General features: G+C 40.1%; 1 protein-coding gene and 1 long non-coding RNA gene across 6 annotated transcripts in view; one reads left to right on the top strand and one right to left on the bottom strand.

The window, feature by feature from the left end:
• The window catches only part of ANO6 (anoctamin 6), a 184,709-nt gene that overhangs the window by 9,338 nt on the left and 154,068 nt on the right, over positions 1-21,303 (bottom strand). For all 3 annotated transcript variants that reach the window (XM_038577414.1, XM_038577415.1, XM_038577416.1), the window contains 5 exons: positions 20,480-20,649; positions 20,172-20,269; positions 11,469-11,599; positions 4,743-4,948; positions 483-682 (listed from right to left, as the gene is read on the bottom strand). In XM_038577414.1, coding sequence (XP_038433342.1) covers positions 483-682; positions 4,743-4,948; positions 11,469-11,599; positions 20,172-20,269; positions 20,480-20,649 — 805 coding nt within the window. The remainder of the gene's footprint in view (positions 1-482; positions 683-4,742; positions 4,949-11,468; positions 11,600-20,171; positions 20,270-20,479; positions 20,650-21,303) is intronic.
• LOC111092890 overlaps positions 1-21,303 on the top strand; it is a 159,599-nt gene that overhangs the window by 124,717 nt on the left and 13,579 nt on the right. For all 3 annotated transcript variants that reach the window (XR_005380068.1, XR_005380069.1, XR_005380067.1), the window contains one exon: positions 20,504-20,665. This is a non-coding gene — a long non-coding RNA (uncharacterized LOC111092890). The remainder of the gene's footprint in view (positions 1-20,503; positions 20,666-21,303) is intronic.

Genomic DNA, 21,303 nt, shown 5'->3' with positions numbered 1-21,303 from the left:
TATCAATTAGTGATTTACTTGATGTTCATTGTCCATAGTTGACCTTACCAGACATTATAATCAATGCAGAGAGAAAGGAATGCCTCTAAGAATACTGCCAAATGAGCATGAGGTCTTTACATTTCTCATCTTTGCATTTCTTGGAGAGTGCTACTTTGCTGTCATTCAGTACATAAAGTTGTGCTTGAATAACAGATTAGGCATAACAACTGAATTATTTTGTTTTTTGGGGTTCCTTGAGTTTCTTCACTTCTAAGATGCAAACAAGACTTGTTCTACGGGATCAGTCTCCCTGTAATCATTTGAAACTCTCACCTTTAAATCATGCGTTTTATGGTTTGATTTGTAAATTCTGACCCTAGTCTAAGTGTGGCTGAAAAGAAAACTAGGGGGATAAACTATTTCCAGTAATTTAGAATTACATTGCAGTAAAAGTCCTTTAAAGGGTGAAGTACATTTTTAAACATATCAGCAAAACTTGCCTGCATGTACGGATATCAAAATCAGAGGCTGAACTTCCCCTGCTTCTGCTTTTGAAGTCTGAGACGTTGAAGTAGGAGAGAGTACTGTTGATGTATCCTTCCATGGTGTACTGGGTGTGGTTCCCATAGGGAGGGACGGAGAAGGACCAGTAATACACCAGGCGGGGGATCATGTCTGACGTGAAAGCAATGATCATGGCCTATGTGGGGAGGGAAATAACAAGGGGGCATTAATTTAGGGCCTTTACAGTGATGGTTAACAAACACTCCAACATTATGTTTTTATCAGGTTTTTTTTTTTTTTTTAATGAAAGATTCAGAAACTTTAATCTTTTCCCGTCCAATGGATATGGATAGCGAATGTCCTAAAGTCTTTGAGCAGCTGCTTTAAAGAACAGTTGCTTCCTCTTGGACTTCAGTTCCCATAAGGGCTGTCATGAAGTCCATCTGCAGATGAAAACTAAAGGCCTGCAAGCTGCCTATTATGTTTAAGTACAGTAAGAACAATCGTAGACCAGAGTATCCTGGATTAACTCAGGTTGCTTGCATATATTGTATATAAGTTAGATTGTCAAGAATGAGAATATTATACGACTCAATCAACCTTGGAACTCCACTTGATATAATTTTAATCTTTCTTTTATGATTTTGAAGGCCCTTTTGTATAAGTAATATTAGTGTCAAAATTATGAAAATAATTTGACCTTATATAATTTCTTTGTAGAGTTTTTACAATTGATATAAAATTGATTTTTAAATCACTTGCCTCTTAAAAGTAGAATATATTACAGAAAATAGATTTTCCTTGTTCTAATAATGGCCTTCAAAATCATTCTTTTTTTCCCCCATACAGTATCTTGACTTATTTATACAAGCCAACCCATAGTCTGATTTTAAACTCTCAGTATATGCTTATGTGTGTTGCTTCATTAAATAACAAGAATTTATTAATTTTAAAATGTAGGTAGCAAGAAACTATACTGGGGTTGTTCCCTTCATACAAATATATGCCTACTTTATTAGATCTAGTGTCTAAGCCTCTAAACTTCAAAAAGACTAACTGAACACAGTTGTGAACATTATACATGATCAAATAACAAAGTTTAGTGTGTTTCCAGATGACAGGAATGAATTTAGATCAATTTTAAACCTAGGTCTATGTCAGGCAGACCTTATTAGGCTGTAAAACAATTACAAATTACCTGAATTTTCTCTAAAATGCTTTAATTTGGGCTTTAAACTCTCTACTGTGTTAAATTGGTTTCAAAGAAGGAGAAAGTCAGGAATATAATTTAACCCAAATTCTATGTGCATAAACAAAGCTCAATGATTCAGTCATTTATTGAAGCAGAAAGACATGTTTTTGGCACACCATGATTTTTAATAGTATTCATCTGAACATATGGTTTAGATGCAGTGAGACCACAAGCCAACAAACAAGATATCAGAGCAAGAAAAACAACCAAGGGGCTTTTCTATTGCAAAATTACTCCCACTAGTAGAACCAGTTTTGTCATTTCCTCTCAAGTGAAGTGTGTGTGTGTGTGTGTGTGTGTGTGTGTGTGTGTGTGTGTGTTTGCCTGTCGGTTGGGGGGCAAGGGGATAAGGCAAGACTATTTTACTTTTTTTTCAGATTTCAGTAGTTTAAAATTTCCTGTTATCACGTAACTATAGCTCTTTACGGAATCACCTGCAGATGTGCTCCAGAAAGCTACAAACATTCCAACAAGGAAGATAATTCTCTTGTCTTCTGACAAGACACTTTTTCCTCCTGCATTGAGGTGCTTTGAGACACACTGCAAGAGGACAAATAAATGTAGTGTGCCTCACTTCCCATGCTGTTCTGAACATGATTTTCCATTGATATCAAAATAAATTGATTGCTTTTCAATGGCAGATACTGTGGCCTGATACAACCATATCAATTCAGCTTATTTATTAGACCAGCAGCTTTAAAATGAATGATTTTATACCAAACTCCTGCTTGATGTCCATTTTCATGCCTGCTAGCTATTCTCTTTTTCCTATAGTTAAAAGTTCTCCTATGATGGAAAGTTAGCCCTTTTTGGGCTCAGTAGATTGTAGAGGTATGCATTAAGTTTGTGAGGGAATAATGTACATGTTTAATTCTTATGCGTATAAAACATACACAGGACCTGCATCTTGGAAGCAGTATGGAATCCTAATAATATGGAAAAGAGGATCGTCCATAGTTCCATCAATGATCTAAAAGGCAGGTTTCCTAGGCTGTAATAAAATGATGCCTAAGTTGTAAGAAAAAACAACTACTTGGATAAGAATGAGTAGCACCAATTAGCAGGCATGCATGTGCCTGTGTGTGTATATATGCACACCCACACCCACAGAGTAGCCTTAGTAACACAGCCAGTACCCCAAATGTGCTAATGGAGTGGAGCCATGCTGGGGATACTAGGAAAAGGTGCCTAACACAATCAAACCAGAGTGCTGAGGGATGAATGGAGAGTATGAGTCATTTGGATTTTCTGGTTAGCTGAAGGTCAAACAAAAACCCTTTTAGCTTCAAAAAATGTTGCTCAAATTTTCCTAAAGCACACAATTCCTATGTTCCTGCCTTGCTTAGTGTTGTATAGCATATTGGATGTGACAGATTAATTCTTTTATGATCGTAGACTGTGAAAGGCCTCACTGTCCTATTTCTGAATATCAGTCTTCATTTCGTAGCACAGTGGATGTTGAAGGTGTGGGGTACCTGAGTGAATGGAAAATGATACCACCTAGCAGTTGTTTGTTTTTTTTTTTTGTGTGTGTGTGTGTGTGTGTGTGTGCCATTTGCAACTTTCTCCAAAAAGTAGGGAGAGCATAGGAGTCAGATAAATTAATGGTTCTTGGGGTTGGTGGTGGTGGTGACAGCTGGGTTCCAGATAATATGCTTTATTGTGTAAAGCTGTAACCATGGCTCAGTGACACATTGTAAAATTCTTGTGCCTTTAGTTTAGACATCTGTCAAAGTCTACACAGAGTCACTGTTACAATGGGTGATGAAGATGACACAGCAGCAGCTAAGATTGCAGGAGGACCAGGCTCTGTGCATTCTATGCATTAGCTCACTGAAGTCCTTGGTCACCCTTTATGGTATATAATATTCTTAAAATAGGAGCTGGGAATTATTCAACTTACAAATGGTAAAATGAAGCTCTGATGTGTTAAATCCTGGCCAGATGTCATGCGGCCGAGAAGCTGCAGTGCAGGGAGCTGGACCTTGGGTCTGACCTGTGTCTACAGTGCTGAGCCTGACACGAAGCCTGACCCACAGGCACTGCTGAATTCTGTTGTTTCTACAAGTGCTTGTGGAAAAAGGCTGCAGACTCAGGGCAAGTGTGGCTTAACTAAGAAATTAAAATTGGGATATCATCTTGTTGAGAACTGTGACCTAGAAATAAAGTGGGTAGTGAAAAAAGGGAGGTAATAGCCCTAATTGTAAGGCTATTTCTAGGGAAGGTAGTCATTCCCTTGCTGGGCTGGGATGGAAATTGTTCTCCCTGAGAGCTCCTTATTGGCTTGTGTTTAAAAAAAAAAAAAATGGGGGTTGGGGGGGGGGGAGAGACACAGACAGGCAGACAGACACTGACTGTTCAGATTGGTCCAAGATCTATACATGTTGTAAAAGACAACCTGTTCCTCACAGCTGGGACACATGCAGGGTATGAGGCTGCTTAGCTAATGACCAGAGAGTGGCTAGCAAAGGCCAAGGGTGGGGTAGAGAGGAGAAATGAGGCCCACTCTAGAGCCCTCCTTCTTGAAGAACCTCTGCCTAGGAATCAAAGAAGGTGACACATGAATGGAACTCACAAAGTACTTTATCATCAGAGTTAATATTTTAAGTCGATAGTTTGGAATACATAATAAAATATGGTAGAATGATACTTCTTTTACAGTCTTGTGAGGATTAAGAGAATTAGTACTTACTGTTATTACTATTACCGTGTTTCTATTGAATAAAGACTTAAACAAATGAACAATAGTATAATGGCCACCCTTAGCAACTGCCCCTGTAAGAGGTTTTGACTTTTTAAGTCATGAATAATAATTATAAACAATTAAAATCATTAAACAATAATAATAATCACAGTTATAACAACTGTTTTTATATGGATGATGGTACTGGCATCTCCCTCCCGTTTTAAAAAAAACAGCGAACACTTAATTCTTTAGGTAGCAACACTAACACATTTTTGGACTTTTCAAGGTCTTTATCCTGTGAAGCCTAGGTTTACTCACATTGGTCACCACAGCCAGAATTGCTATTCCTTGCATGATGGGCTGCCATGCTCCGATGTCTTGGGCTTTCTCTGGAACCATGCGTCTATACTGGGTAGTCATTTTCCACGCGTCCACTCTTATTTCCAATATATTGTTCACCAGAGCCAACAGAGGGGCCAGTGGAAAAGAGGCCACAAATAAGGTGACGAACCCAAACTGAATAACTGTCAATGGAATGGACACGCATCATGGAGTGGTGGGTGGATGGAAGGACAACATATTTTCCTTTACTCTTATAAAGCAAGAGAAAGGCAAGCAATAAACTAAATACGAGAGAAAAGACATCCATGGTAATAACAATGTTCAACACTGAAAGAACCCAAACAAAAGACAAATGTGAAGTCTCTGGAAAGACGAGTAGTTATAGCCGGTTTCATTCACGTGTATACGCATAATAGGAATAATATACTGAAAATCTTTAACCAACTAAAGTTATTTGCTGGTAATAAAGTTGGGACACTCTAAGTATATTCATTCTCTGTTGAAATAATTGGATGTTGGAAGATGATTTGTGTTTTAGGGTTAAAAAAAAGAAAAGGACTATTGTGGAAGTATCTAACAAGTTAAAAAGAAATGTACTTTGGGGAAGGCTATGTTTAGAGAATGTTAGAAGAAACATGCTGGAAACAGGCAAATGAGCAAGCTCCCCCAAGTCTGTAGATGCAATGCGGTGCATTCAGAGAATTTGTAATATTATTACAAATCAGGGAAATGTAGTGATGAAAGTGTCCTAATAAGGCAAAATACATTTCTTCAGGAATTTTTATCTTGAAGTTGTTGCAGTCTATGTGGTCACAGTAAGTAAAAATTCAAGTGATGGCTGAGATGTTATTTTCTTCCTTATCTGTAATTTATGTGACTTCGCTATAGATGGGGCAATAGAGATTTGGGGCAAGCTGTACCACAGGGGGGTAAAGGTTAGAAATGAGAAGGCTGGAGATCTAAGAGAAATTTTCAAGTAAACTAGTACAGATATGGAACTAAGGCTGTTAATAAAAGATTACAGCCCCTTTATAGCTACTGCTCGAAAAGGGGCAGGGATCAATCTGGCCAGGAAGGGCAAGATGTGGAGGGGATGTAGGTAGGAGTGGGCATGTGCTTCTGCTCTGAGAGGCCAGGGTGTGTTGCAGAAGAACAAAGAAGGATGGAAAGATTTGGTAGGTCCACAGGCCAGGCAGGAGCCATCAGCTTCAGGGATGATAGATAGGCAAGGACCAGAGTTGGTGAGGTCATAGATGTTGACACTAATCCTTGGTGCTATGCTGCTGACTGTGTCTTTGCACCACCTACCTCTATGTGAATTCATCGGCCTGCAGGGGCCAAGCAAGTAATAGAAATGAGTGGAGTGGGTGCAGTCAACTGTGGTAAACTGGCAAGTACGTAGCCTAATAAAAGTGACTACTACTCACAGTCGCCATGTTGGAATGAGGATCCAATGTTGCCAGATCTCCCCATGATTCAAGAGAAGCCAGAAATTAGGACTATACTAGCAATTAACCCAGTTAAAAAATCCCAAATAGAAAAGATGCCATTTATAATAACAGCAAAAGTCCAGATTATTTAGGAATAAATTGGTGAGAAATGTTAACAGTGATATGATAATGGACGTAAAAAATAAAAACAAATAATGATAAATGATATGGATGGTAGGATGTACCATACTCTTAACTGGGCAGATTCAAATTGGGGGACTTAATTTTTTTCTCCAAAACATAATTTAGAATTCTAATGCAAATGTAGCTAATAATCCTAAATAGATTTTTTTTTTTTAAAGATGAAAGGTGATGCTAACGTTAAGAAATCTACATGAGTAAGATAATGAAGAGCGAAGCTTGAACTGACAGGAGAGACTTTCTGAAAAAGGATAAGATGGAACCAGCTCTAAGGGATGTGAATGTATTATAGGTATTATTACCTATTAATAAAAGGTATTATTACCCTATGGCAACTGAAACAGTTTAGAACTAATTCTGAATTAATCAGAATAGATGCAGAAAGAGTGATAATTCAATTCGGTGGATTCAAGTACTGGGGCAATTAGCTACATCACTGGAAAAACTGGTCCAGAGTCCTCATTTCTGATGCCAAAATAAATTACAGATAGATTAATTAAAAAATAATGAAAAACCAACATGGCATAATCTGTTTTGATGTTTAAGTGAGAACTTTCTAAACTTTCGAAATGAAGAGCAACAACAAAAAAGACCTATGGATGCTGCAAGGCAAAAGCCACACACTAAAAACAAAAATAATCCTTGCCTAAAATTTTTCCATGACCCAAGATTGCTCTCTAGCACTTTCTATGCTTTCTTCTTCACTTTATGGTCAGGTTTCTTGAAGTACCTAACTTGACTATTTCTCCATCACTCACTCCTTCCTCATCCTGTCACAGCCCTCACCACTGTAATGCCACTGCCCTTGCAGGGCTCACTTTTCGGTGACTGCCTATTCCTAAATCAGTGTACATCTCAGTACTTATTTGTTGGATCGCTAGGCTGCTTTTGATATGGCCAAACATTTCCCTCTTGGTGGAATGCTCTTCCCCCTTGATTTCTGTTTTATTTAAATCATTTTTAAAAGCCAAGGTAGGGTTGTGTATGTGTGTGTGCGTGCATGCACATGCACACTTTTTTTTTTTTTTTAAATGCTACAGAATGCTTCTTCCACCTTTCCCCACTGTCCAGGAGTTAAGTGTGGGCTTTGGCTCTTGCTTCCCAACCCTGTCTGCGTATTTTGCATTAAGCTTTTAGTCAGTGTTCAAATCTCTCTTAAGCAACATTACCACCTTCTAAGCTTCTCTTCCAACTCTTCTGCCAGTCTTCCTCCTCTTTGTGGATCTTTTCCCCCATTTACCCTTTAAATGGCTCCTTTCCCCAGGACCTCATCCTCAATTCTGTGCCTGGTGTGCCTGAATCACCCCTATGGCCTCATCTGCAGCTCCTTTGAGCTCCTAGGGAATCCAACTTTCTAATGGTCGCTGCTATGGATGTGGCCCATGGGCACCTTGCACTCAAAATACCCAGTGGTGAACCATTTTCTTGAAACTAGTTCTTCTCCTCATAATCCACCTGCATATTCAATCTCCTGGAAATTATCTTGATTCTATTCTTCACCTGTCATATTAGTAATTTCTTTAACACTTATTGAATCTGTCTCCTTGATCCTGTGGCTATGCCCACTGCCTCTATTTAGGTGTGGGGAATATCCAATTGTGTGGGTTACCTGGTGTAGCCTCCCAAAATATCCTTTTCCTTCCAAAGAGCTTCCATTCTGCAGCAGAATGACCTCATCTTTTTCAACATAAACATTATATAATTCTCTTGCTTACAAGTATTCCAGTGGGTAAGGATAAGCTCATTAAGGTTAAGTTCAAGTCTCCTGGCTAAGCATGCAAGACCCATTATGACCTAGCTTTTGCTTACCTGATATTCCCACCTCTGGATCCTTTGTTTTCACCATACCTTGTTTACTTGCCCCTCTTTGAATCTGGCCAAGCTGTTTCATGCCCTTGTACTTTTAAATGTATCACCCTCTCTGCATGAAATGTCTATTCCCTTTAGCATACTTTGGACAGATAACTTCCATCCATCCTTCAAAATCCAGTTCAAAAATAAAACAAAAAACAAACAAACCCAAAATCCAGTTCAAATATCACCTGCTCTAGGAAGGCTGATCTTCATTTACCTTCTTAACAATCTACTAGGTGTTGACCATCCTTCACTTGGCTCCGTGAGGGTGGGCACCAAGTCTTACATACCTTGGTATCACCACCAACTGATACAGTGTTTGGCATAGCAGGTTCTCCATAAATGTTTATTGGATGAATGAGTATAGAGTTAGGAGGCATGCAAAGATGAGGAAACACTAATGCAGGTAGTGGGGAGAAGACCGGCCTGAGTCCTGGAGAGTGTAAGGAGCACTTAGGTGGGGTTAGCATTGGAGAGAGAAAAGGGGTGGGCACAAGATAATGCTGAAGAAGTATTGATATTAATTATAGTAAATTAAATGGAGAAAATAATATATGAAGGTCATTGTTTTAATCTTTAAAAATTAACTTAGAGATGGAGGATGCTGAAGTCAAGTTAACAAGGGTAGAAGAGGCAGGGCCAGAGACAAACGGCCCCCTCCATCACTTTAGTGCATTTAATTTATGGCACCTGCCCCCTGAGAAGCCATCACTAAGTTCTCAAGAGTCTGGTGTCTATGCTGTGTAGTGCTCTAAGTACAAAATGGTATTTTATGGCTTCCAGATTTTAGACTGACAATTTCTCTATATCCTGTGTCTGAATTCTCAGAAGTCAGGCATATACACCTGGGGAGGCAATTTTGGTTAACATAATAGGATTACTTTAATAATCTCCAAGGATTGTGGAGATAAATAACGTAGAAATTTCACTCAAAAATAAAACCCCAAAAACAAGCTATAAAGAACTTCAGTGGGATGGTGGGGGCAATGTTAACGTAAACTCAATTAACAGTTGTAAGTGTGTGTTGAAACTCTAAGCTCAGGTCCCTTAATTAAATATTTATGAGTCCTGGGGTCCAGACGGTGGTGTGCTCCAGCTGAGGCTGAAAGAGGCAAAGGTCTGTGTAGCCACCTTGAGCAGGATCAGTCCAGTCTGGGGGGAGGTGTGCACATAATCAGATGCCATCAAGACAGGAATCAAGTGCTGTTAATTCCTACAGACAAGAGCAGCAAATCTGTGTGAAAAGTTAAGGGTTACTGCTGAGGTTTGGCAGCAGTTCCTCACATAGAGAAGAGAAGGGTGTTTCAGACAGAGGGGAATTCTAGTCTCCTGAATTAGGCAGAGGGGAACAGAGCTGGTGGTTGGGTTTAAGGGTCGTCCGCTAGAAGATGGTTCCCTTCAGCAGCTAGGAGGCAAAATTAGAAAGGCAGATGAAGAAGGGGAAAACCAGAGGAAAGGAACTGTGGTGATGAGACCATCACCAAAGGTGCTCTGTATTTATTTTAGAGGAACAAAAATAATTCAAAAAGCACTTGGCCATTCTGTCTCTTACAAGGTCAAATAACAAAAAAGTAGTGGTGTTGAATACAGATTAGACTGCCTATTCTCAAAAACGGATTAATTTTTCTAATTCATTAGGTATTAGTTTGATAATAGGAAAACAATTTAATAAATGTCTATCTTGAACAGTTGTTATTCCAGCCTTTCTCGTAGGGTAGGGTGAGGCCGAATTATTTTGTTGGCAATTATTTTAAGGAGACTATGAAGCTCTAAAAGTCATGGCAACTTCCCCCCAAAGCACAACTTTTTCCTATAACTTCTCACAACACTATTTATTTGAGTGTCTGTAGTCAACTACAGAAAAATAACTTTTTTCCTCCCAAGGTATGTATTTGGTGCTAAAATAACAAATGATATCCTGCCCTAGAATGTTGTTGTTGATGCTGATAATAGCTCCGATAAGAAATATTTACAATTATGACTCATTGTGGAATCAGAGGTAATTGTCTTGCAGTCCGTTTGGAAAGAAAAAGAATAAATAAATAAATCTAGCTTCTACATTACGTACTGAAGCTATATCCTTAATCAAAGCTGGTCACGAAACAGAACAAAAGCAAGAATGAAATTCAAATCAAACTCCAGACTGCAAAGTATTGTTGACTGAAGAAGCTACAAGACGAACCTTTCACTCACTGAAGGAAGCAGACGTGTCTCCATGTATAATGTATATTTTTAAAAGCAATTATTTCACATATAGAATGTGATTTAATAAAACCATCGTCTATCTGCAGACTTGTGAACAGGAACCACAAAGGGGTACCTTCGCAAACATACAAACCCCTCTGCATAAAAGCAAGGCCTGTCAACCAAAATGTTGTGCCTCCTAAAGCTTAGAAAAATTGTAATTCGGTGCAATGGTTAGCTGATAGGGCGCAGATACAAAACCTGTAAATTGTAAGCCTTCTGTTAGATAGAAGCGTGTCATGCATAGTAGAAAAGATAGAGTTTCCTCTGGAAATCTGTTTGGAGAGGTGTTCATTTAAAGGCACCCAAGAACTCAGGATCAAGGCCAACGGAAGAGAAATAGAGCCCAAGCTAATACTGCGCAAATGGACAAAGGCAGTCACGAAGGAAGGGACCCGTGCTAAATCTTAATTCCAAACCAGCAAAATGGTTCTACATTCAAGCCAGGGATTAGCCATGAGGTCACTCAAGGAACCATGCAGAAGTGATGGGCCTGGAGAAACAGACACGCAGTCAAAAGCAGGTGGGAGGTATGAAAGGGGAACCCTGTGATCTTTCCTGCCTCGTAACAGCATGCTCCTACATACAGGCTTTCCGTCCAGGCTTGATTAAATGCTTCATTCAGAAGTGTACTGGCCAACAGCTGTGCCTGTGTGGACTCCAGCCCAAGCTGAATCACCTCTAATAATAGTTCTGAGTTCACTCTCAGACAGCATGGGTAGAGTATACTGAGAATGGTGAGGCTGCACCTCAATGAATATTGCATTTCACTGCTTAGTAATAAACCTCTAGCTCTGTATGACAAATACTGACAAAGATACACACAGTCACCTTATTTGAAGGCCTGATTGTGTAATTTTCCCTAGTGGAGAAAAATGTGTTTTTCTTCATTTCAGTATGCCAGGGAATTATTTGGGATCCAAGACATATTCCAATATAATTTATATCACCTAAAACTTCAGTAAGGACTTACTCATTTCAAGATATTCATAAAACAATCCCAGTTTGCCCATGAGCTGCAGGTGGTAGTCTTGTTCCCATCGTGGGGATTTCTTTTCTGTTCTGGAAGCTGTGTGATATCGTCCAATTAGGTTCTTGATCCAGCTGCCAAAAAGATCAAACTGTGAATGAGAATCTTATCAAATTATTTTGCAGATATCTTGAGCTAAACACATCATTCTCCCCAAGAAATGAATTTTGTTTTCATACTCAATTTCTTTTTACTTCTGCCTCCTTAACCCCAAATATTTTGAAAAACAGTACTATGTACCAGGTTTTATTAAAATTGTAACTGCTACTGTTTTCGCTCAGCTCCTTTTCATATGGACAGTTAGGTTTTTAAAAATACTTTCTCTCATTTGATTAGCTTTAGATTTCTTATTTTTTCCCCCCCCATTTCTCTGCTATTATCCAAAATAGTCTTTCCAGTATGAAATCACCAGAGAAGATAAAATAAAGCCAGACATGGTATGTGAGCTGGTGATCATGCTGTGGAGAAGAATGAGGCAGGGCAAGGAATGGAGATTGTTTGTATTTGTGGTGGGGGGGTGGTGCAGTGGCAGGGAAGGGCTCAGGAGTGACATTTGAATAAAATTATGAAGGAGGCAGAGGAAACTGTGACTACAGAGCCCCAGAAGCAGGAGCAGACCTTTTATGTTGGGCAGACAGCATGGAGACTGGTGTGATCCTGGACTAGTAGGAAACTACTTTGGTAGTTTTGAGGGGTGGGGAGCCTAAGAGACCATTGTGAAGATTTGGGCATTTTTTGGGTGAAGTGAGGAGCCATTGAAGGGCTCTCAAAGAAAAGTGATGTATTTTCATTTTAGATGAAACAGGTCCAAGACCCTATTTTTTTAATTTAGATTTACATTCAATTAACATGTATTATTGATTTCAGAGGTAGAGATAAGAGAATCACCAGTCTTACATAATACCCAGTCCTCATTATGTCACGTGCCCTTCTTCATGTTCATCACACAGTTACCCCAACCCCCAACCCTCTCCCCTCCAGTGACCCTCAGTTTCCTATGATTAAGAATCTCTTACGGTATGTCTCCTCTCTGATTTTGTCTTGCTTTATTTTTTCCTCTATGATCCTCTGTCTTGTTTCTTAAATTCCACATATAAGGGAGATTATATTATAATTATCTTTCTCTGAATCACTTAATTAACTTGGCAAAAAATCCTGTAGTTTCATCCGTGTCATTGCAAATGGCAAGATTTCATTTTTTTTGATGGCTTAGTATTCCATTGTGTACAAATACACACACACACACACACACATATATATGTATATATACATACATACATATATACCACATCATTATCCATTTATCTGTTGATTGATATCTGGGCTTTTCCCAAAGTTTGGCTATTGTGGACATTGCTGCTATAAACATTGGGGTGCAGGGGCCCCTTTGGATCACTACATTTATATCTTTGTGCTAAATACCCAGTAGTTCAATTGCTGGGTCATAAGGAAGCTATATGTTCAACTTTTTTTTTTTTTAAAGATTTTATTTATTTATTCTTGAGAGAGAGAGAGAGAGAGAGAGAGAGAGGCAGAGACTCAGGCAGAGGGAGAAGCAGGTTCCATGCAGGAGCCCGATGTGGGACTCGACCCCAGGACTCCAGGATCACACCCTGGGCTGAAGGCAGGCGCCAAACTGCTGAGCCACCCAGGGATTCCCCCTATGTTCAACTTCTTGTGGAACCTCCATACTATTTTCCAGAGTGGCTGCACCAGCTTGCATTCCCACCAACAGTGTACGAGGGTTCCCCTTTCTCTGCATGCTTGCCAACATCTGTTGTTTCCTGACTTGTTAATTTTACTCAGTCTGACTGGTGTGAGGTAGTATCCCTTTGTGGTTTTGATTTGTAATTCCTTGATGCTGAGTGACGTGGAGCATTTTCTGTTGGCCATTTGTATGTCTTCTTTGGAGAAGTTCATGTCTTCTGTCCATTTCTTGACTGGATTATTTGTTCTTTAGGTGTTGAGTTAGGTAAGTTTTTTATAGATCTTGGAGACTAGCCCTTTATCTGATCTATCATTTGCAAATATCTTCTCCAATTCCGTCAGTTGTCTTTTGGTTTTGTCAACTGCTGTGCAAAAGCTTTTTTATCTGGATGAAGTCCCAATAGTTCATTTTTGCCTTTGTTTCCCTTGCCTTTGGAGACATGCCAGCAAGAAACTGCTGCAGCTGAGGTCAAAGAGGTTGCTGCCTGTGTTCTCCTTTAGGATTTTGATGGATTCCCGTCTCATATTTGAGTCTATTTTTGTGTATGGCATAAGGAAATGGTCCAGTTTCATTCTTTTGCGCGTGGCTGTACAATTTTCCCAACACCATTTGTTGGAGACTCTTTTTTTTTCATTGGATAGTCTTTCCTGCTTTGTCAAAGATTAGTTGCCCATAGAGTTGAGGGTCCATTTCTGGGTTTCCTATTCTGTTCCCATTGGTCTGTTTTCGTGCCGGTACCATACTGTCTTGATGACTACAGCTTTGTAGTAGAGCTGGAAGTCTGGGATTGTGATGTCACCAGCTTTGTTTTTTTTGTTTTTTTGTTTTTTTGTTTTTTTTTTTCAACAATCCTTTGGCTATTTGGGGCCTTTTCTGGCTCCATACAAATTTTAGGATTATTTGTTCCAGCTCTGTGAAGTAAGTTGATGTTATTTTGATAGGGATTGCACTGAATGTATAGATTACTCTAGGTAGCATAGACATTTTAACAAAATTTGTTAAAATATTTGTTCTTCTGATCCATGAGCATGCAACGTTTTTCCATTTCTTTGTGTCTACCTCGATTTCTTTCATGAGCGTTCTATAGTTTTCTGAGTGCAGATCCTCTGCCTCTTTGGTTAGGTTTATTCCTATGTCTCTTCTGGCTTTGGGTGTAGTTGTAAATGGGACGGACTCTTGTTTTAAGCTGAATAAATCAAGGGCCTGAGAAGTGAAAATGCTTCCTCAACGTTATAGTGCAGAGCTGGTTGGAAACAGCGCAGTGCTCTGCTCTATTGGACACTGGCCCCTCAGGGGTGTCTATTGTTTCATGTTATTTTCTTTATCAATGCCTCCAGATAAATGTGTCCCCCCCCCCCCCTACTTTTTATGGCAATTTTTCCTGAAGAAAAACTGAAGTTTGCAGTGAGATGAGGTGTGCACCTGCAGTCTAAGCAACTGTTGTTCCCTCAAGCAACAGGTGACTTGTGGTTTCCTTGTGGAGTTCACCAGAAGATGCAAGACAGCAGCAAACAACTTCAAATACAAACATGTGGGCTAAGCTTTGGATCATTAAACAACATGCTTGTACAAATTTCAAATTCAGAAAATGAAAAGGCTTCGCACTATAAAGACAATGGAGGATGCTGCACATGCACGTGTGCAGGTGTACTTCCCTGCACCACTGCCCCCCACCCCCCTCCGGCCTCTGCATGGAGGGATGAGTTACAAATAGCTTGTCATGCTAGGTGACCCACTGCTCCTGGTCTCTGTGTAAACTTTACTGGCCACTCCTCAAGGTTCATGAAGGGGAAGTGCTCTACCACAGAACATGCCCCTGGCTTCCCAATCTTTCCCCACTTCTTTCTCTTCTGTGACATTAGGGGCACAGTAGGAGGCTGTAGAAAGTGGAGGGGATATGGTCTCAGACACCCCTGAATCTGAATCTACTCTTCATTGCTTACTCTTTGACTTTGGTCAAATTCAAATTAAATGAGGTAACAAAACTTACACTGCCCAGGATTTCTGTCAGGATTAAATAATTCAGAACAGGTAAAGTATTTAGCACATTTCCTAATATATCAAGACCACCTTCACAAACAAGATTTTCTTTGGACCAATACAGGCTAACTGCTGAGGCTGACAGGTAACACAGCCTATGTTACTTAGAATCTTGGCTTGGGGACACAATGTTGTCTGGATTGGCGGATCTCACTTCAGCACTTAGAATGACCTAGAATGCTTGATGCTAGTGCTACATCCTGTAACCCAACCCAAAGCTCTGTAATCAGTCAAGTCTAAGGCAAGGCTGGGAACCCACAGTTTCACACATGACAGGGGCCTTGTGACACAGGTGGTGTCACTCATCACCCTTCATGCCACCCAAACTCGAGATTCCTGATTTCTGTTGTTTTGGTTTTTTGCTCTGCCTCACACTTCCAGTCCTAGCCTCTTGATTGAATCCTCTCAATGCTCCAGAGAAGCAGTTCTTTTACTATCGGGGGTCCAAATCCATTACAATTTGGACTGAGGGTGAAACTTCTGTCTTGGCAACCACTTGTATGATCAGCTCATCTAGTACTTCCCTCTCATACTGTACTGCCTTTCATCACCCGTAATACATCATATTAGACGTCTTTCTGAGTAGCTTTCTTTTCTGAACTACAGACTCTTGTTCACTCTTCCTGAATTGAACTACTTATCTGTAGTAGGGAATCTTGGGCTGTCATCCATCCATCACTGTCCTTGGTCTTTAGGGTTTTCTAGTGAGTTACGAATCTAGTGCAGAGATATCAATCTTGACTGAACATGAGAATCATCTAGGGAACTTTTTAAAAATACAGATTCCAGATACTTCTTCCCCCGGCCATGAGTGGAAGCTTCCTCTCTCTAGCAGGGGTTATAAAATAATTTTCTTAGGGATTTATCATGCATACTAGCAATAACAGCATTGGAAAAGCACCCTTCCCTAAGTCCTTATTACGTGTAAAGCACTTTACACCTCATTTTCTCTTTGTAGCTTCATTATCATATTTAATCCAGATGCTATAGATAATCATCATTTCTATTAAGGATATTCCACAGTATTCCCACTTGCTAATTTTGAATACAAGCATCCTTCACTATCTGAATCTATTTTACTGTTCCTGAAAATAAAGGGTCAGTATAGATAGTGAGGGATAGCTGTATTTCGGGTTCTCTTTATTGTATGTCTGGTTCATCTTCCAGCCAAATCAGATCTGTTCTCTTATAATAGTTCACTTTCCTCATTTAAGTAGTGCATTCCCGTTGTGAAAAACACAGAAAACCAACAATGGATGAAAATTACAGCCATCTGTTATCTAAATACCAAAGAACAATGCTATTGGTATTTTGGATTTTTAGCTGTAATTATTTTCCTTAATGTTTAATCATAAAATTTTCTCCAGAGTGGCTTAATGCAGGGATTGTATGAACCCTTTGTCAAACACAGAATAAAATTCCCAGGAATGCCTCAAATATCAAAATACAAAGTGAGACTGGAAAGGGCAAAGGACTTTGGGCTTGTTCCCTGGGTCCAACAAACAATTCTGTTATTTTGCTGATGTTACGTATTCGAAGCACATGGGTCACTCATTCACTAGACTGGTGCTGGGGTGTGCCTACTAAATTCCAGGTACTGATTTAGGTGCCAGCGGGACCCCAAAGGGAACCTGGGTCACAGTGCCAGAAGTGCTTTGTTCCTGGAATCCTCACTGAGGACCTCCAGTGGTGTCAGGGTGGAAGAAGACCAGTTTACGGTGATATTCATTTCATTATGTTCCTTTGGACATATTTAAATGGTGGGAAAATAGCTACTGACTGACCAGGCTTTTCTTGCCTATCTTATGTATTTTGGGGTTGGGGATCGGTTTGGGTAGGAAGAGTAACTGATCTTTCACTTTGTGTGGAAAACGTATGCAGGAAAGTGGTACCTACACACAAAGACTGATGGGAAGAGCCCAAGTCACTCTCTAAAGTGGCTAGAATGTAGCATTCCCAGTTTTCAGACAAGGGAGAGATAATTCAAAACATACCGCCCTGAGGTGTTTTAGGCCAGGAATAGAAATGTCTAACAGGGGCGCCTCAGTGGTTTAGTGCCTGCCTTTGGCCCAGGGCGTGATCCTGGGGTCCTGGGATCGAGTTTCGCATCAGGCTCCCCGCCTGGAGCCTGCTTCTCCCTCTGCTTCTCTCTCTGTGTCTCTCAGGAATAAATGAATACAATTAAAAAAAAAAAAAAAAAAAGAAATGTCTAACAAAAAGTTGAGCTCACTATAATGTGCATCAATGGCCTATCTTGAAGTACAGGTATAAATATACCATGGATACTATGTACATCCTTTATTTTTAAATATTTCATGTGAACAAGTTTCATTTCATATGAATTTCTTAGTACCAGTTTAGGAAATATATGTCCCCACCCCCATCCCCTGCCCTGCCAACAGTCGCTATTTTTTTGGTTCAGAAAATGGCTCACTGACAATCAACCAGTCATCAAAATTTAGTTTAAATAACTAGCCTACTTCCTTCAGAAAAATGCTGTTTACTAATCTGAGTTAAGCCCTTCCTCTATTTGATATATTTGTTTTCATATAGAAACCCACTATTTGTGCATGACCTACTTTTACTCATATGGAAAAATCTGAATATGAACTCAGTGAAGTTAAGGGTTATTTACTCCCTAGTAAGGACCCCACATATTAATTTTACAGTTAAGACCAGATCCTTTTTGTATAAGGGAGGAGGGAGGAGAGGAGAACATTGCGGGGGTGGGGGGACAAGGTGGAGGAGTAATGTTTGTTTTGAGATAGACCCTGATAGTTCACCTTGAAGGTGGAGGATGAAGCCTAATGAAGAAATGTAAAAGGACCCAAACGTTTCTGCTCTATGAAAACAGGGAAAAAAAAATGGTGAACTGCTCTGCAAAGAGAATAAACAGGAACTTGGTAATGGGGAAGAGAGAGGAGAAGTTAGGGGAGGGAGGAGAAAGAAATGGAGGGAAGTTCTGTGGGGTGGGGGGAAGATAGGTTGAAGAGTCTGGAGCCTACAAAGAAGGGTCATAAAAAAAAATCCAGCTATGCAGTGGGAGAAAAGACTTTTAAAAGACAGTGTTTTTTTTTTTTTTTTGTTTTTTTTTTTTAAGATTTATTTTCTCAGAGAGAGAGGCAGAGACACAGGCAGAGGGAGAAGCAGGCTCCATGCAGGAAGCCTGACATGGGACTTGATCCCGGGTCTCCAGGATCACACCCCGGGCTGCAGGCGGTGCCACACCGCTGCGCCACCAGGGCTGCCCAAGATGGTGGTTTTTAATTTCAGAATTATTCTGGGTTGCTGGCTCCATGTCCCAAACATCAGTAAAGGCTGCTTGTGTGCATAGTTTTGGAGGACACTGAGAGGGGCCACAGTTGGCTTTCGGGTTGCCATAAGCAGAAAGTATAGACATAGGAGGCAAGACAGAAGAGAGATCAAAAGTTCTGTGAGGACAGAAACTCAGAGCCAGAAATTACCTTGAAAAGGTATGTGTCATAGTCAGAAAAATGGTCCACCAAAAGATGGCCATGTCCCACCCCCCAGAACATATGAATATGTTAAGTGACATGGCAAAGGGGAATAAGGTTGCAAATCAGCTGACCTTAAGATAGTTTCCTGGATCATCCAGGTGGGCCCAATGTAATTATCAGGGCAATCAAAGTGGAGGAGAGAGGGAGGGAGGGAGAGAAGAAGGGAGGGAGAGAAGAAGGGAGGGAGAGAAGAAGGGAGGGAGAGAAGAAGGGAGGAGGCGAGCTAGGGGGATGTGACTATAGAAGAGTCAGACACATAGCAACACTGCTGGTTTTAAGATGACAAAAGCAGCCACAAGCCAAGGAATGTAGACAATTCCTAGAAGCTAGAAAAGAGAAATAAATGAATTCATCCTATGGGCTCCTGAAAGGAATAGGTTGGCTGCCAACACTTTGAGTTTAGCCCACTGAAAGCTGCGTCAGACTTGTGCCTTCTAGAACCGTAAGATATTAAATCTGTGTTGTTTTGTGTTTTTCTCATTGTCCTCCCCTTATCATTAAGTTGGTAGGAATCTGTTCAGCAGCAATCACAGAAAATGAATATAATAAGCCCCTGAAAATGTGCAGAAATTGAAACAGCACTGGACTATTCACTTTGAGATAGGATAGAGCGAGCTTAAGTGCAGATTTAAAAGGACAGTGTGACCTTGGCTAACTAACATCTGTTGTTCTCATTTCTTAGGGAAAGAACAGTAAAGTCAAGACATTTGTGTTTATTATTTTAGATCATTATCTCTTGTGATCCTAAGGCACAGGATTACATGTTTGAAGAGAACTTCTCTGGTTGAAAGCATGTGGATTTGGAGTCCCATGATCTTGGACATGAATCCCAGAGTAGCCTCTTACGGATAATGTGAATGTGGGTAAATCACTTAACCACTTTAAGTCACAGAATCTTCATTTGCATAAGGGAGATAAAAATCAGGATTGTCTGACAGATTGAGAGATCTATAAAGCACTTAATACAGTGACTGGTACATAATAGCAACTCAACAAATTATTACCGTTGATTTTTAAAACCATAGTGTAAGAGAGGAGACGGTTGTAAGAAATTGAGGAAATAGTTCACAGCCCCAACAACCGCCATCTCCAAGGACTAGAATCAGACTGCTACCAACAATAGGCTAATAGGCATAAACTGTAGCAAATGGGGATTTAGGTTAAATAGAAAGCTTTTTTTTTTTTTCTTTTAAACATAATTATTAAACACTGGATACATATACACCATTGGTTGGACCATCCGGTCTGGAGGCCTTTGATGGAGTTTACCGCATTTTAGAGGTGGGCATGCAGCTGTGTGACCATAGAGGCAAATGGGTGGGATGGGTGGGTTGTTCTATCCCCTATCACATCCCCAAGATCACAAAACTTCATACTCACGGAAGTAACACCTCTTGTATGTTATTCCAGATTGCTTTTCCTCCCATGATTATCGTCAGCTGTGTCGTCAGTTCAAGGAGACAGCCACCGGGCTCACACTGGAATATTAAAAAGAAAAATCTCGCTTAAATTTTACAGGGGTCTAACATGAGACTGAGTTCATTAATTTTCTTTTTCGCTGATATTTATTCTGTTAAGGCAAAGAGAATCTAAAGAATTCACAGTGAAGAAACTCTTTGTTGGGTGCCCGGTGGCGAAAAACATGAAGCAGCTTAAATTGGCAGGAGAATCCAATTCTAAGTTCGTACCTCTTCATTTCTGTATTTTCCCAGCCAATAGGTTGGGTCTCCGGGATAACCTACAAATTTGCCCTTAAAGAATGCGATGTAGAAGCATGAAGAATAGTAGTTGACAAACTGGAATAAGAACATCTTCATGGTCAGGCTGTTCTCATAATCAGTCTGGGTCCTTGGGAGTTCTGCAGTTAAATAAAGGTAAGACTTAAAAATTGTGAACAGCTTTGAGACCCTAATCAAAGACACCGATACATGAGTTAACATGTTTAAAAAAAAAATACAATTCACACAGTTTCCCTTTAAGCTGTTTTTGAATTCCTTAATATAGCTTCTGTGCCAATTCCCAGCTTACACGTTGGTATAACAGGCCCCCCTCCCCCTTCTGCCAAGAATACAACATCCCACAGGGCCAAAATATTCAAGGATTCCTTAAAATTTACAAGCTTAATGTTATCAAATGGACAAGGCTTGTCCTCTCTCAGGTCTAAGCAGACAACAGGTTATTTCTGAACAGCCTGCTAAATGATATTTCTCTCGTCTTCCTGAATTGTGGGTAAGGAAGGTAGGGCTGTTGAAACAAACAAAATGATGGGGAACCTGTTACAGGCATTTGGAGAAGATAGAACAGGTCATCCTTCTAGTTGAGAATTTAAAGCAGTCGGATCATTTTTAGAAGATGACCGCTGAGCAGACCATTCGGAGAATGGCCCAGGCATATGCAGCATGTGGGGAGAGCTTAACTCCGACCACTAAGCAGCTGCCTGGGATACAAGCCAGAGAGAGAGAAACATTTATTATAAAAGCTGGAGCTGAGAAGAACACAGGGACATTAATAT

This window comes from Canis lupus, chromosome 27 (assembly GCF_011100685.1).
Source record: "Canis lupus familiaris isolate Mischka breed German Shepherd chromosome 27, alternate assembly UU_Cfam_GSD_1.0, whole genome shotgun sequence".
In the NCBI taxonomy this organism is placed as follows: Eukaryota; Metazoa; Chordata; class Mammalia; order Carnivora; family Canidae; genus Canis; species Canis lupus.
The sequence above is the reverse complement of the archived record's forward strand: the minus strand, read 5'-3'. Positions and strand labels throughout refer to the sequence as shown.